The sequence below is a fragment of the Acomys russatus genome, chromosome 19 (assembly GCF_903995435.1).
Source record: "Acomys russatus chromosome 19, mAcoRus1.1, whole genome shotgun sequence".
NCBI classification, from domain to species: Eukaryota; Metazoa; Chordata; class Mammalia; order Rodentia; family Muridae; genus Acomys; species Acomys russatus.
This window is the reverse complement of record NC_067155.1, coordinates 36,747,936-36,765,553: the sequence shown is the minus strand read 5'-3', so window position 1 is coordinate 36,765,553 and position 17,618 is coordinate 36,747,936. Positions and strand designations below refer to the sequence as shown.

The following is a 17,618-nucleotide window of genomic DNA, read 5'->3' as shown; positions in this document are numbered from 1 at the left end:
TGGAGACCAGGGCCTGTGCCTGCTTAGGCGAGCACTCTAAGTACCAAGCCCTGCTGTCAGGTCATTACCCCAAATGCCTGCCTGTGAAGAGAGTGTCTGGCTGGCTGCAGAGGGGGACACTATCTGCAAAGATGCTCTCTGAGACGGAATGCGAGGAACGGTCAGCGGAAGCTCCAGACTGATTCTACCACAGCCTCTCTGGGGACAGAGGCCCCTCCTGGTCCACAAAGCTCCACTGGGAATAAGACACAGAGGGCAAGGAGAAGCCATTAGGAGAAAATGGTAATCAAGAGAAATGACTGCTTAATTACACTGGATGGGAGGGGGCTGCCTGTTAAGACAGAAAATAAATCCACATTTCTAGCTCCCTGAAGTCTATAAAATATTGGAGGCCTTTTATGGTTGTAATCAAAAACCTCATTTCTCTAGCCACTGCTGGCCGGATATAATTAGGGTGAGGTATGCTAACGACGCAAGCCTGGCCCGGGACCGTTGCTCCTTGTGGTATTAATTGCATTTAAAGAGGAAGCATGAACCACACTCATGCTCACTAATTAGTGTGAGGTTACTAATTAATAACACAAAGTCAAACTGCCTTTGTCCTGCCATTAGCGATTAGCTCAATATGGCACAGCGTCCTCTTCTACTACTTGTGAACAAGCTTGGAGTCAGATTTCAGCAGGCAGAGGGCTAAAGCTGCAGGCATCAGGCATCCCCGGGCCAGTCCCTGACAGTGCTTCCGCTACCTGCAGGCCACATGAGGCTCCTTCCCAGGGCGGGGGTGGTGGTGGTTCCGCTGGCCCTTCTTCACAGAATCTCAGCCTGAGGAAGACAGCGGGCTCGGAAACAGGCTGCACAGCCCACTGCCATCCCAGCCTCACTGCCTGCTCTGAGGTACACTTACCCCTTTGTCTCTGGTTCTTCTCCATAAAGAAAAGAGCTACTAAAGCCGGAGAAGTTGGCAAGCAGCAAGAACCTCACAGGCAATTCACTCTATAAATGGTGGGGAGGGGATAGGGCCAACCAGAGGAGGGTGGACCCAGGGCCCATGCACAGCTGATTGGAGAGGTGACCACCACAGCCGAAGGGAAAGTAGGATGGCAGAGAGGGCCCTGAGGCTGGCCTCACGACAGCTCCCTGGGGAGCCCTGATGGGAGCCTCTCTTTTACAGGCCTCTTAAGGACACTGGATGGCAACATCACCTGCATCTCATGAAGCCACGACAGAGGGACCAGGACTCACAACACAGGGCGGGGGTAGGGGAGCCTAGGAAAGGAGGCAGTTGTGGTGAGTATGCCTCTAACCTGAGCACCCGGGAGGCTGAGGCAGGGGAATCATGAGTTTGAGGCCAGCAGCCTAGGCTACAGAGTTGGACCCTAACTTAAAAAGGCAAAACCAAGGCTGAGATGACGGTGTCGTGTTCGCCTTATAGGCAAGGAGGACCTTGATTCTGACTCCCACCCTGCAGAAGCAGGTGTGGCGACGCAAGCAATGGGGAGATGGGAGGTAGAGAGAGTCAGATCCCTAGAGGCTCATGGGCCAGCTAGCCTCGCCTAGAAGCCAATGTTCCAGGCCAATGAGAGACCCTATCTTGAACAGCAGAAGTGTCCAAGGAATGACAGCCGAGGTTATTCTCTGATCTCTACATGTGAGCACACACATGTACACTCATTTATGCACAGGTACAAATATGTACTTACAGACACAAAGAAACACAAAATAAGGAATAAACAATAAATAAAATGGAGGAAATAAATGAAGCTGTCAGCAGCAAATGCAGCCATGAAGGCAGGAAAAGAAAGGTGGAAGGGCTTCCAGAGAAAACGACAGAAAACATTCTGCCAACCAATGAGCCAGGTGACCTGGGCTGCACGGGAGCCAAGGCAACACACAGCTGCTTAAAGTAACCCCAACACTGAGCAAGACTACAGTTGTGTGGTGGGGCTAGGCACTCATGTGATACACTGTTCCACAGAGTGTAGCTCCTGATGCTCCGAGGAAACACACACACACACACACACCACCACCACCACCACCACCAAGTTCAGTGTGGCCAGGAGGCAGGCGAGGTGTCTGGGGCAGCCAAGCCTCAGAGGTCACTGACAGTTGGGGCATAAAGATGGATCTACCATACCCCAGGTCACTGCTCCTCCTGAGGCCAGGGTAGGGCTTACTCAGCTAGCAAAGACACCCCTGAGCCCCTCCCAGTACCTGTGGGAAGGATGGAGGCTGTGAGACAAACACACACATGTGACCAGCAGCTGTGTCCCAGGTCCCCAAGCACTGCCACTTCTTATTTTCCTCTTAAATGGGAAGGAGAAGTGAAATAAACAACTTGAAATGACCTGAGATTAGGCAATCAAAGGCAGAGATCAAACACTGGCCTGAGGAGACAGCTACATCCCCAACCCTAAACAGACATGAAGGAAGCCTGCCCCAGGGGCCTGCATCCTACTCTGCAGCAGCAGAGATGGGCATCCCACAGCCTGTGGCACCTGCCCTTCTCTCTCTCTCAAGGGTCAAAGACAATCATGATTCACAGAATCTCGCATTGGCCACTGTCTTAGGGTTACTATTGCTGTGACAAAACAGCATGACTAAAGGAAACTCTGGGAGAAAAGAATCTACTGTGTTCATGGTTCATCATCAAAAGCAGTGAGGGCAGGAACCTGGAGGCAGGAGCTGATGCAGAGGCCATGGAGGAGTGCTGCTTATTGGCTTGCTCCCCATGGCTTGCTTAGCCTGCTTTCTTATAGAACCCAGGACCACTAGGCCACGGACGGCACCACCCACCATGGGCTGGGTCCTCCCATGAATCACTTAATTAAGGAAAAGCCTTACAGTCTGATCTTATGACTTCATTTTCTCAACTGAGGCTCCCCCCTCTCTAATGACTCTAGCTTGTGTCAAGCTGACATAAAACTACCCAGCACAACCATGGTCCCCAAGTACCCCATAACCAGGGGTAAGCCTCTGCAAGAAGGAAAGGCTGGGACTGGGGAGTGAGACCAGGGAGAAAAGCACTTGCAATAAGAGCCAGAGGACCTGAGTTCGATGCCCCGCACTCAGGGCTGGAGGGGGCAGCAAGTATCTGTAACCATAGATGGAGATAGAGACAGCTCAAAGGACAGCTAGCCAGGAATACAGCGGTAATGAGACACTACCTCAAACAAATGGAAGAAAAGGACCTATGCCTTCTGACTTCTACATGCCAAGGTACATACATGTCCTCCCTCCCTCCCTCTCACACATACAATGTAGATACAAACATACATTAAAAGCAAAAATGAGGCAGGGGTAGAAGGCCAAGCTCATTGAGACCAGAGCAACACAAGTCAAAGCCCATGCTGCCAGAGGCCCTGGGATTCTAAGTCCCTCTCTGTGGGGATTGCAGGCACTAGTGCTTTTCAGGTCCTAGGAGTTTCAATGAGGGCCATGAGAGGACCAGTTAGGACCTTAGCACTACACCACTTAGTGTGTCCCATATTCCCACACCAAGATGGAGAAGCCTACAGCCAGACTGGGAGGCTGCTTCTGTACCCTACCTTTAAAATGGACATGGGGTACATGGTTCCTCCAAAGTGCCATGGGACATACAGGACAGAGCCAAGCAGCCATGCTTCTGTGCCAAGTGCACCCTGAGTAACAGCAAGCTTAGCCACAGAGCCCTGGGCCTGGCATGTGCTTAGTGCAACTCATTTCTAATTCTTCTTGGCCTTGTGTACATTATGAAAACAAGGCCCTGGGGTACATCTCAATTCAGGTCAGCACTGAGGAAGCACTCATGTTGATGCACAGAACAGCAGGGTCTCCCCAGGCTGTGCAGACTGATGCTCAGCTCACACAAACTCCCACAACCTGACCCATGGCTCCCCCTATAGCAACAGCAAACAGGCCATCACTAAAGGAGGGAGGAGCACTTGGATCATAGGGATAAAAGGGGGGCCATGTGTGGAGACAATAGGGCTACTACACTAGCCAGCCCACAACCAACACTGCCTGGGTAGAACCAGATCATACTAGCCCTGACAACCTGCCAAAGTTGAAGAAAGCCACCATGTCCACTGACAGACGCTACACTCCACAGTCCACAGACCCTCCTCCACACTCACTGCTGGACATAACACCCCACAATCTACAGGATCGCCCCCTCCATGCTCCCCACACTCTAGGCCATAGACCTGCCTGACCTGCCACTGCTGACCACAGCCTTAAGCGCCTTCCCCTCCCTGATGCTGTCTTCCTGTCAGCTATCAGCTGGCTGATACCTTGCTGCTTGATGCTGGTGACAACATACTGTGTCTGTAGCAGTTGGTGATGGGCAGTGGGCACATCCAGTATTGCACAACCTTCTCTGATTCTGTATTCCATGTCTGGTCTCTCCCACCCCCAGATCAAAATCTCAACCCTGACCCAGAACCTTCAGAGTCCCCACAAGCCACCCCCACTTGTGAATTCTAATCCACATCTCAGAGTCCCACAGGCAAACCCCACCTGCATTATCTTACCTGTGCCCTTGAGTGTCCACAAGCCTATGTTGCTTGGGCTGACCTGGCCAGACCCAAGCCCTTAGCCATAGACTCCCAAAGGCTCCCTAGCCACCTGCTGGCTCACACCTTGGTATCATAAAGGGGTGGCCCCAGGACTCAGTCTCTAACTCGGTTCCTTCCACTCTGAAGTTTCTGATATCAGACAAACACCATGGCCATGCAGGAGGATGTGCCTGGAGGCCAAGTCCTGCTGAGGGAAAGGTAAGAACTCTCTTGTGTCTGGACGCAGGACTCAAAGTGGTCTGCCTCAGGTTGCCCTTCCCCCGCACAGCACCAAGCGAGCCCCACCTCAGTACTCACCGTGTCAGCTCTCTGCTTCTGAACCCCAAGTTCCTCCAGGGCCTGAGACAGCTGAGCCTACAAGATAAGACCAAGAGAGTCAGGGTTGAGAGGAGATGCCTGCCAGCATTGGAGTCCAAGTCTGCCACCTTAGTCAGGCCCTTGGTAATATGAAATTCTGAGCCCGCAATCCCTGCTATATAGTCATACATTGGGGGGTAAGAGTAGGGGCTGAGGAGCAAACAAGTCAGCCACAACCTGAATCCTGCAGTTTCCCACTCTGGAAATACTAACTAAGGTGGTCCTGTCAACCCAGGCCTTGCCCAGAAAACTGGGGGTGCCTTAGTCCAGTCATTACTTGGCAGACTGAGAAGGGGAAGGAAAACCCCTCAACTGGGGATACCTGGCCTGCTAGCCCCAGAGTACCAACAGGGTCTCCTGACTAAGAGGCCCGAGCCCCACACCGGGCCTCCACCCGCAAAGGAGGATGGCGTTCCCGAGGTTTCTGGGCCTCTGCTTCAGCAACCCAGTGAAGGAGCAGGCTATTGGAGGCTGCCCTGCCAGAGGCCACAGCAGAACAAACACAGACTCAACTCCAGTTGAAGGCTGCAAGAGCCCAAAGGTCAAAGAGCACAGACCTTGGCTTCAGGGTGCCACGGATTCCCATCCTCTTGAATGCACAGCATGCCCCCCCTATGACGGCAGATAGTCCTCACTGAGTGAACACTGTGATTCTCATGGGCCCTGTTGGAGTCTTCCTAGGCAGGCAGTAACGACCATGGCCAAGAGGCTTGCAAAGACACGCCCCGGCCACAGACAGCTGCTGTGGCCATGTGTAAATGCATACCAACTGTGAGCCAGCCACTCACATGGCAAGGATGCAGGCCCCTTCACTGAGCGGGAAGGGCACTGGCCCAGCCCAGAACAACAGTCTCCATTGTCAGCTCTGCAACAGGCAAGGGCGCTCCTTCCTTCGCTCTGTCTACCATGGGGCTGGCCCTCTTCCTTTGGGGACTGCCACAAGCTGAAGCACCTTGCAAACACCAGGGCAATTCAGGGCCAGTGGATATTCTCCTGGCACCATACCCTCCCCTAGGAGAGCTTTTCTTAGGAAAATACCATATACAATTCAACGAGTGGTCAGTGAGCATAGGAGGATTTGAACCCAGGTCCAACCTGAGACTCTCAAAACTAGAAGAACTGCAAGGCATACGCATCCATCTCCAAGGTACAATCTTTCCTCTCTGTCCCCAAACGCAGCACTTTCCCAGCTTTCTAAGTAAGGGGGTGGCGGACAGAGACTGACAACCCCTCCACCTGATTGGCCTCAAGGACACACACTGATCTGCTACAAAGCAGTGAGGGAAAAAATAAACAGTGTGACAGCAGAGCAGGCAAAGAGGCAAACAGACATCTCCCAAAAAGGAAACGCACACAGGCAGCAAACACACAGAAAGGTAATTAACATGGTTAGCAATTAGCCAAATGCAAATCAGGACCAACAGCGAAACACCACTCTGTGAAGACAGGGCTGGCAGAGCCCAGGAAGTGCTGGGGCTCTGAAAGGAAAGGATGGGAACTAAGCACGTCTCGGTGACGGTGACGGTGATGGTGATGGTGGCAGTGAAACTGCAGAAACTCAGATCTGGTTTTCCCTTGGGGTTTAATGTCTGCATAATCAACTCCCGGTATGTGCTCAGAGGACTGAGAAATGGACTTCTGGGATGAGAAGATCGCTCAGCAGAAAAACTGCTTGCCACATAACTGTGAGCCTCTGAGTTCGGACCCCAAAGTCCATGTAAGAGCTAGACACAGTAGCACACATCATAATCCCAGGGCTCCTCTGGTGAGACGGAAGGCACAGACAGGAGACTCTGGAAGCTCTTGAACAGATAGTCTGGTACACTCAGTATGAACAAGAGCCCCTGCCTCAAAATGGTGGAAGGCAAAGATCAACACTGAGCTTACCATGCATGCTCACATGCGCTGACACGGACACAGACACACACGGACACGGACGGACACACACACACTCCAGCACCTTTGGCTGTGGCCTTGGCCACAGAAGGGTGGTAAGTGACAATCTGCCTTCAATAGCTAGAAGAGGCCCCGGCTACCACTGCAGCTGGAGCGGCACTCCATCCCATGCCTACGTCAGGAGATAACCATTAAGTTCTTCAGAAGACTACTAGAAAACACTCACTCCAAACAGAGCCATGCTTGCTGGGACAGTTGGCCAGAATCAAACACCATGTCCACGACATGGCTACTCTAGCAAGGGTCTCGTCTCTTGGTCAGGCCAAGCATGGCTAGCTGAGGTAGTCTTCAGAGGGGTGAACAGCACGGCCCGGGAGAACAGCAGAGTAAGTACTGTCGTAGGAAGAGATGGTGGGGGAAATGGGACATCTCAGTCACCATGTCCTCATCTAGAAAGCAGGTTCCTTGCGAGGTCCCAGAGCAGAAAGGATGGCCCAGCTGTGATGAGCACACAGCTCTCAGAAGGGACAGAATGGCAGAGCCCTGTCTGCAGCCCGAGCACAGAGCCTCTGACAACTGCCATCTCAGCACAGAAGGAAGACAGCAGAGGTGATGGCTCGGGCCTCGCTGGAAGACACGGTGTAGAGCTGAGGATGGAGGATGGGGCGTGAGGTCCAACAGAGGGAGAAGGGCAGGTGCAGGGGCCACGTTACTGGCATCTAGACAAGGAAGTACTGAGGTGGTGGCATCACCGTTAGTGTCCTGCCCTTTGCAGTGACATCAGGGCCCATATGCTCTTGCTTTCTCTTGAGACTTCCAAAGAGGGACAAGCAACATTTACATAGAAAAACAGCAGCAAAGCACCTCAGCCCACCAGCTGTTCCTCATCTGCCCACAGCTGGCCCAGGCAGCTCACAGGGTACCAGCTACCAGCCCTGCCCAAGATACTGCTGCCATGAATGAGGCAAAGCCTGGCTTTGAGGCTATGCACAGGGAAGACAGGCTGGCAGACTGTTCCAGAGATGGTCCCAGTTTGGAGAGGGCAACGGCAGCTCCTGCTCAGGCTCACAGAGGCAGACAATAACATGGGGACAGCACAGCTGTGGTTGGGTCTCAAGTGTGGCCAAGGTGGCAGGTGGGCTAGCACACACTTCTCAGCCCTGTCAAAGCACTGACAGTGCTGGCCATGGTCCCCAGCCAGGCCCTGGGGACTGCGTGTGTTCAGACACAAGGCCTGGACATGCGCCACCTGTGACATTACATCCTGCACAGAAACCTCAGCAGGGCTATTTTTATCCTGAAGTGAGAAGTGGCGGCCTGATGATCTAGCACCCCTGCAGGCACACAGACAGCTTGGAGTATGCAGGAAAACCTGCGGGTGGGTACAGGCTGGGACAGGCCATCCCAAGCCCTGAAGGGGGCTGGTGATACCTTCTGCAACAGCACAGCCTGGCCTGGCCTGGCCTGCCTGGCTGGAAGCACCCAAAGAGTAAAGCATGAGGCCCACATGGACCCAAGAAAGCAGGGACCCCCAAGGTCACTTGGGGGGCAGGCAGAACACCTTCCTTCAGCTTCTGGGGGCCGCAGAGCAAGCCGGCCCCTGAGCAGACAGCAGCATGCTCAGGAATTCAAAGCTGCAGACTGTGGTATGGGTAATGGGGGATGGAGGTGGGAATGGAGGAGTGGGGAATGGAAGCCCTGTGGGCAGGAGTAGGTGCTGCTGGAATGAATGGGGACAAATGGTCTCAGCCTGCACTGTCACACTCTATTCAGGGTTAGTGGCTCCACAGAGACCCATTCCCAGCAATCCTCGGCACTTAACTAGGAACAGGAGATGCCCAGGCCCCAGGCCTCAGGCCCCAGCCACTGGATCCAATGTCGATGGAGAGTCCTGGCCTACAAGTGTACCCACAAACCCTGCAAGAGTCCCAACAGCACTCACATTTGGGAACTGTTACCACAGGCAAGCACTCTTCTGGCACGTGGTCAGATCCCACTGGCTGCCTATCATCCATCACAAAAGCTGACCTGAGCATCTGACCTCAGCTCTTACAGCATGTGCCCTTCATCTATGCAATGGGCCCAGTGAGCTGGAGCTATAACTCGGTGGCAGAGCAATTCCCTGTCACATGCACGGCACTGGGTTCCTCCTGTTCCTCTCTTCAGCATCCTGCATCCACTTCTCTGAACTCTTTGGAGCTTCTCCCCCTACGCTTCCCCTACAGTGCAATCTTCTCACCAGAAAGCAGCATGCTGGTCTGTTTGTGAGGGAGTCTCCATGTAGCTGGGTGTGTGGTAATCTGTTTTAATTAAATACGCTGGAAACACAACTCAGGTGACGTGTGGCATCCAAGTGCCACACACTTGTATTTATGGCTCTGTCGACAGAAGACTCGTGACATCTGCTTCCAACCTCCGCAGCCGCTTTATTAAATGGAATAAATAAAATCCGGGCAAAATGGCAGCAGCCCCGCCAGAGACAGGCTACTGGGAGTCTCCCGGCTCCACATTTCTAGTTTATTTTGCTGAAATGATTTTGCTGGAATCAAAGCGTGCCCCGTGCTAGAACTGCTGAAAGACGTTAGCCCAGGCCAAGGCTGTGCTGAGAAGAGGCCTGTGGTGGCTGCCTGCCTTCCCACGAACAAAACTGGCAGTGCATATTCACACCATCACTGGCCAAGCATGGAAAGGCTAAACCCTTTCCAGTGCACAGGAATCCACAGAAGGGCCTGTTGACCCCAGAGAAAACAGGAGCTTGGGGTGAGGGTAGGTAAAGAAAGGGGACAAAGAAAAGCCTTCAGAAAGGAAGAGAGATAGCGCAGGGTGCCTGGGAGACGGCCGGTGGGTGAAGTGCCTGCTGCACAAGAATGCAAGACCTGAGTGCCCATCCCCAGTGCCCAGGCAGAACGCCCAAGCTTGGCAATGTGCCCCTTCAATCGCTGTGGGGAGCTGGGGCAAGACGCATCTCGTAGGCTCGGTGGCCAGCCAATCTAGCAAAATGTGAGCTCAGGGTTGCGGTGAAAGAACTTGACCTGACCTTGACAAGCATTGGCATGGGCACCCACACGTGCACGTGGAAACACATGAACACACAACTGACAAACACACACAGGGTGAGAACAGGCAAACATAAGGGAAGACTAGGGATGAAAGAGAAAGAAAATAAGGGGAGGAAAGGTGGACAGAGCTGGAGGCGACCACACACCCAAAGGACACTCTGAGGCACAGCATGGCTACCAGTGTTCTTCCTGTTTCCCTGGAGCCCTCTCTCTTATCCGTGAAACTAAGGGGAAGAACACACCTGTCCTTTGAGGGAGGATGTGCAGTCAGAGCCCACACTGGGGTGTCCCCATGCATGTGTCTCTCCACCTTCTGACACCTCAGGCAATGTGAAGGCTTGCTCTCCATTTCCTGCTGCGCATCTTCCCTGGAAGAAACTACTTGCATCCCAGGCGTGTGCAATGCTTGCCTGGCTGCAAGGCGTTAAGGGACCTTTTCAAAAGGAGTTCCATGAAGTTATGTAACTTTTTACTGTGTCAATACAAGCAGTTTGGCTAATAAATGCCCGACAAGACTTTTAAAGCTCTCTAGGCATGAGCCATTTGCAAGCTTCTGGTATATGAATTTGGCTGTCCAGTAAGGAATGGAAAGCTACCATCCATGGCTGCAGCTCTGGCACCTACAGCAAGCTGGTGGCCTGCCCCTCGGCCTGGGAATACAGAGCTAGGTTGAGGCTGGGCTGCCCTACAGTAAGCTGAGCACTCTCGTTCCAAGATGATGGCCCTCCCTGATCTCAGCTGCTCTTCAGGCATTCAGCACCCAGGAGGTGCTAAGCCCTTTTTGAGTGTAGCCCTCAGACCTGGGCAATGAGTGAGGTCTCTGGAATGTACCCACCAGGGATGTCAACATGCTCATGGGATGAGAACAAGAGAGAGGAAGGTTTGCCTTGAAGCCTTGAACCACCCTCCACCTCAGACTCCAGTTCCCCCAACTGCAAAGGAGATATTTAGTCCTATCCCCAGGAATCTGGAGAGATCCTGAATAAGACCAAGTAGGTTGTAGAATGTGTCTACCAGCCAGGTCAATCGTAAGTGGCAGGCGATGTACGCCATCTTGAATAACAGAGTAGCCTGAGATGGTCACAGTGCACCTGCTGGGCCCCAGGGTACGATATAACCAAGCTGTGGCTGTCCTTGGCCCAGTAGTGCTCTCTTCAAAAGGGTCAGGGGTGGAGATGACAGGCCTAGGCCAGGGATCTACAGGGGCTGGTGATGGCCAGCATGTGGGCTGTGAACAGCAAGCTCCATGGCTGCTATGGGAACAGTGATCTGGCTCATTGTGGCCAAAGGGCCTTTTCCACCAGTCACTCTCAATTCCCAGAACTTCCGACTTAGAATGCACCCCCTCCAGCTTCACCAAGGCCCCAGGAGCCGACACCTGCCTCTCCAGGGGCAACTCCTCCCTCCTCTGGCTAAGGCAGAGCTTGCCTTCTATGCAGAAGCAAGGTTGTTTGCCCATCTCCCTTCTCATTACCTGGGGACTTACAGAGCACCAACTGTGCATGGGACTCTGCAGGGCAAATAACAGAACGGAGAGGACAAATGGCTGGGGAAAGAGTGCTCTCCGGAGTTCAGGCTCCGAGGTAGAGCTGGGAAGCTGAAAACTAAGGCCACCCCTGTCCCCGCAGCTTCCTCAAGAGCAGGCCACCAGCTGTGAAACTTTCACACCAGCCAGGTACTTGCCTCTGATCAACACCTACCCAGGATGTGCCCAGTTCCCCACCGTTCCCTCCTTGGGAGGGACCATCCTTTCTCATACCTGCCCTAGCCCCCTCCAGGCCAGCAGCTAGGCCCAGAAAGCAGTGAGCCCGTCTGCTGCCACCTGGTGGAAGCTGAAGGTGTACCGCCCCCACACCAGTGGCTTAGGAGCTCCAGACCAGCTTCCCATCCCAGACTACACTAAACTCAGATACTACATCCCCAAAGGGCTGATGAGCCAGACCTTGTGCTCCTCCAGGCCTCACTGTATGAGGACTCTACTGGAGACAGGGAAGCCGGTGACTGACTGGGTACAACTGCCTTTTGGTGACTCCTGTGAAAATGAGGCACAAGTCTGAACACATGGCCACTCCAGACTGCAACAGTGACATAGCACAACTAATGGAGCCACAGGGTGAGCAGAAAAGCCACCAGGGCTCTGCCCACAGGATCCTATCTCACTACAGGCATGCTAACAGCAGACCTACGGCCAGAGCAGGAAGATCACTAAGGGCCAGCCTGCTTCCAGAGTGGGCTGAAGTGACCATGCACAGGAGGACAGGCTGTGACAGGGACCACAAAGGTGTGTATGTCAGGGGAGGGGGGGCCTTCTCAGCCTCCCCCACCTAGACTAATCTCATGAGTACTCACAGTTATGACGACTGTAAAATAATAAAAGCATCTTGCTTAACATCAGTAGAGTTCCCAGCCTCTCCATCCACAGGCTCTCTCATAGCTCTGGGACACAAAACAAGAGGAAGAACTGCCATCTTTATATCCCCACAGGGGAAGTGAGGCTCCTGACACCCACCCCGTGAGCAGGTGACAGCAAGATGCTGACAGGGAGCGCGCGTCTGCTGGAGTTGGATCCTGACAACACTGATCGGTTGACATAGACCACACGACACCGGCTGTGCCCAGACTATCACACTCCTCACGACCTAAGGGGAATGCATACGGGCAGCACAGACGGGACCTCTCAGCGAGAAAATACCAGGGGATGCTGCAAGGTGTCAGGGAACAGACCCGCAAATCTCTCCTCGTTAGCGTTTCTCATGGAGCTAAATGTGCTGTAATAAAACAGCTATTAGCACACTTACATTGATGATGGCACAGCTCACCAGAGCCTCAGTTAACCTTTCAAATGAGGGTGGAGGGATAGGATGCAGCAGCTCACAGCAGGCCTGGTGGGCTGCACTCCTGGCTGCCAGGCACCTGTGAGACACAGGGACATGTGTGCAGCCAGAGAGGGGGGTAGGAAGATGAACACAAGACCCAAAGGGGTCTCCACCACTCATGGGGTTGGTCTGTTTCACTCTGCCAAGACTGTCAGTGAGGGATGCTCCTCCGGGAAAGGCCAATGCAGGCCCAATGTGCCTGATGAGAATCTCACGGGCAGAAGGAACACAAAGGCAGCCTGGACCATGGCCTCCTTGTATGGCGCAGCCTTGCCACAATCCATCCCCAGAGCTGGAGCTCAGCAGCTCCCACTGCTGTCCCTTCCCAGTCTTCCCACTGTGAGACCTGTAGCCATCCTTTCAGCTGTTGATTCAAAGGTGCTTCCTTACCTTCCCAGATGTGTTAGAACAATGTCGGGAGTTTCTGAGCCCTCATGGGAGCCCGTATCTCCACACCTCACACCTAAAATGCTACTGCATTTTTTGGTTACTATGGGATATATATATATATATATATATATATATATATATATATATATATATATATGTTTTGCAGTACTAGAAATTTAATGCAGGGACTCTTGAAAGTTAGCAGGTGCCCTACCACTGAGCCACACCCCAGCTCCTCACTGGGGGATTCTAGGCAGGTGCTCTACCACTGAGCCACACCCCTGTCACTCTAGCTGTTCTTTTAGACACTCCTCCAGGTAGACAGCCAGGAGCTCTGGCTGGGAAAGGGCGGAGCTGCCTACGCAGAATGACTGGCTCCAGCAGCACCTCTCAGTGTGTCTGCATCATGCCAAAGTCAAGGACCAGCCCAAAAGGTATGCGCATCAAGACCAAAAGAGCTGATAGTCCACAGAGCGACAAAGGCCTTGATCAGGATGCTCTGCAGGTGGGCAGTGCTGCAGTCTAGAGCTAACTTTGTCCACAGGTGGCTTGGTCTCTGTCCTGGACCTTCTGGGTTTCAGCTCTCTTGCCATTAAAATGTGGGCAATGACAGTCTTGCTTCTAGGGTCACAGCCTGAGTCAAGCTCAGAAATACAACTGAAAAGTGGGTACAGAGCAGGTACAGGCAGCATCTTGGGGTGTGGGGGTGTGGTTTTCCTGACAGACAGGCTTCTGCCTTGTCCTGTATGGTCACATAACCACTCTAGAGAACTAAGCAAACACGCCCCTCTCTGTTGAAGGGAGAGCAGGTACCTCCCCCTGTGGCCAGGACAGTTTTGGGGGGAAGTCCTGCCCCAGGGAATGCCTGCATTTAGCAGGTAGGAGTCCTGCACTGGCAGAGGCCAGCCAGGAGGGAGAGGTCAAGTGGGTTTACACTGGTTCCCAGTACCTAGCAGCTTTCAGGGGCCAAAGAGTTCTCCCCTCTTTTAAAACGGGACATTTTCTCTATCATCACTCCACTAAAGCAACATGAGACTTGACAGCAGACTCACAGTACTGCAGGTGGTGACAAGGAGAAACAAGAAGCCACAGACTGCTTGGAAAACACTGTGCCATCCCCTAGACAGGAACACGCAGCAAGGGAAGCAGACTGCCACAGGGACCACATGGCTACATGACACAGACTGTTCTCAAAGTACCTGGCAACAGCATGGCAGAGGCCTTGCCTCACCCTGAAGCTCCCTGACACACACCTCTGCTGCCTGGAACCCCCTGACCACCAAGTGCCCTATACGAAGTCAAGTAGGACACAAAGGAAAACAACCCCCATGGCTGCCACCTCCCCCCCACTTGCCCATGGAGCACACCTACCTCCATCTCCGAGCTGTGGGCATGCACCTTCTGCACCATGTCCTCAGCCTCCCACATGCGTTGTGTCAGCTGAGGTGAGTACTCAGCTTGGGTCAGCTCACTGTCATAGGATCCCAAGATAGCACGCATGCCATCTCGTTCCTGTGGACACAGAGGGCCAGGTCAGGGCAGGTACAGTGTGTGGTAACTTGAAGAAATACAGCAGCGGGAGCTTTGCACTCCTGCAGTGCCCAGCTTACGGCGCTGGCCCACTTCCATCTGTCAGCGGCGCACACCTCCAAAGAGTCTGCAACAGAGGCCCGGGTGTACAGAGTTCTAGACTCGGCTTCACAGGTCAGTGATCAAAAGAGCCAACCCTGCCAACAGCACTCAATCCAATCATGCCAGGGTGGGCACCAACTTTTGACCAGTGGCACTTCAGAGCAAGAACACAAGCCTGGTGACTGAGAACCAACCCTTCCTGAACAGAGGCTCAAAACCCTTGGCCCTGTCCTAATGCCCAGACACCACGGTTCCAGAAACAGCTGTGGTCTTGGCGAGTACCTCACCTCCACAGAGAACTCACAGATATATGAGGCCACCAGCCTGTCCAGCCATGTCCACCACCACTGCTTCCCGCTCAGCACGAGTTGTTGCTGACCCTCCTTGGCCAGCCTATACACACTAGAGACCCTCAACTAGAAAATTAGCAGTGGAGAGATGCTTAAGAACGGAACCCAAAGTCCCTAGGATGCTAGAGACACCTATCAGGGGCTGAAGGGAAGCGCCCTCCATCCTGCTAGCAAGAAGGTCTGCAGACATGCTACCCACCCTGTGTGAGGAGCCAAGCTGCTCTGAGGGCCACATATGGGGTACAGCATTGTTAGGTAGCCTGGCCTCCCCAGGGCTGCTTACTGCATACTCTCTTTTCCTGTAACTGGAGTTCTTAAGTATGGCCCAAAACCTACAGGCCAGTGGGCTCCTTTGGACATAGCTATCACTCCTAGGTAGAGAAGACCCAGCCCCAAAATCCCAGGCCCAGGCTAGGAACCCTCCTCACCCCAACCTGATGTCACCTTCCAAGAGTTCCATGGGGTGCACAAGCTGGGGTGGCAAATCCTTCCTTGGAAGTCCAGGTGTACCAGAACCCAGCTTCAACAACCTCCTGTGAGCATCACCTTGTGGAAGGTGATGAGGCTTCTTACCCTGCAGGGCTGGGGCCTTGTGCTTCTAACTGGAACCTGGGGCATCCCTGCTGATGAGCTTGGCGCCTTCTGCTTAAGCTCTGCCCATTCATATAGGCAGCAGTGAGAGGGTGCTGGGAACAGCACAGCTCAGGAAGAAGGGAACAGTTCCTTCTATAAGAAGCAGCTTCCAACTCCCGCTCTGCTCTGCAGCCAGAGATCTAGTCACCCCAAGTCTCAAATCCTCCTTCAGCAGGAAAGTGGTCACAAGGGCTGCCGTGTGGATCAATACTGCTGTGGACAAAGTGTCCAGTGAGCTGGCCTGTAGATAACCAGCACTCATGAATAAAATGGGTTGTATTACCATTGGCAAATGCTGTCCCGGTACGATGGCTAGGACATGGCTCCTATGTGCTCCGGCGCACCCCTTCCTTAACCATGCATCCTGGAAAATGTCTGAGTGGCCCAGCACAGCCTTGCTCTATGCCCCCGGCCAGTGGCTCCTTCCCATGTGACCTGCATGGTCTGTCCACACTGGGATAAACACTGACTTCCATGGAGCAACTCAACTCAGACCATGGAGGCAGCAGGAGCAACTCCCATGGCTACCAAGGACTTTCCCATGAGGCTGAGCCCAGCTGTGTCACCCAGACTTAGCCACCCTCAGCACCAACACTGCCCATCCTTAAACTCCCTTATTTAAGAGAGTTGGGGTACCAGGATTCAGACCCCACTATGCCTCCCCTCAGCCTGTGGGCCTCCAAAGCCTTGTCTGGGGTCTCTTCTCTCCCAAGCTGAGGGCAGGGTTATCACCTCGGCATAAATTCATTATTAGTGAATGCCAAAAAATTCAATAAGTGAGAAATTAAAGTTCCAAATCCAGCTGGAACTGGCCACCGGTCTGGGGGCGATCTGTTTCCGTGGGAAGGTTTATGAAGTGCCATAACTTTATTGAAATCCTATATCTTCCCATTGACTTTTATCGTCTCGAGCTGGTTACCCAAGTTATCATTAGCAGAGTGTCGATGCCACGAGAGGCCGGGCGGGGGATTTCCTTTCATCAACAAACTGTAATTGTCTCTTTTATTGATCGGTAAATCTCCCTGCTGCTGCCTTTCTCTGGGCTTCGCTCCTCGAGTGTCTCTAGGCTGGCGTGGAAGAAAAATAGAACTCAAGAAGTTTGTTGTTTGTGTCTTTTCAAGGAATGGCCATCACAGTGAGGGTGCTGTGTGGTGCAACTGGGTAACGGTTCTTTAATGAGCGATGCCACTCTCGCCTCAGCTCCACTTGAGCAGGCACAGGCGATTCACTGCAGCACAAACAGGCGCCTGGGTGGTGCCCACAGAGCCCTAAAGACCTGCTTGCCAAGTACCAAACAAAATGGTATTTTCCACTGAGTGCTTCTCCTCGGGTACAGAACAATCCTGTTTGAAAGCAATCAAATTTGCTCACCGTGTAATTAATGGCAAGGAGAGAGTGCTAGCAGACAGTCTCACTGAGGAAGCCATCAGCTAAGGATGGAGACCTCAAAACCACCTGAGACAACTGGAAAGGATGGTCGGCTTCCGGGGCAGTGCCTCTTAGGGGCAGGAGAGGCCAGTGGCCATCCTAGCTCTCAGAGCGCCCATGGTGACATTACAGTAAAATGCCTGATGGTATCATGCAATGTAGAGAGGGGCTGGGGAGATGGCTCACTGGGTAAAGTGTTTGCTGTGCAAGTATAAGAACCTAAGTTCAGTTCCTAGAACCCATGTAAAAAGCCAAGTGTGATGGGACGTGCTTCTTATATTAGTGCTGGTGAGGTGGAAACAGGACTCCCAGGGCTGGCTGGTCAGCCAGACTAGACACACCAGTGAGCCATAGGCCTCAGTGAGAGACTGTGTCTCAAAAAACACAAGGTGGGGGCTCCAAGATGCTTAATGGTAACATTTGCTGCCAAACCTGAGCATCTGA

General features: G+C 53.1%; 1 protein-coding gene across 1 annotated transcript in view; it reads right to left on the bottom strand.

Annotated features, from left to right (window-relative positions):
- Mad1l1 (mitotic arrest deficient 1 like 1) overlaps window positions 1–17,618 on the bottom strand; it is a 308,425-nt gene that overhangs the window by 117,172 nt on the left and 173,635 nt on the right. Inside the window, exons 11-12 of the mRNA XM_051161164.1 lie at window positions 14,503–14,643; window positions 4,851–4,907 (exon numbers count right to left, since the gene is read on the bottom strand). Coding sequence (XP_051017121.1) covers window positions 4,851–4,907; window positions 14,503–14,643 — 198 coding nt within the window. The remainder of the gene's footprint in view (window positions 1–4,850; window positions 4,908–14,502; window positions 14,644–17,618) is intronic.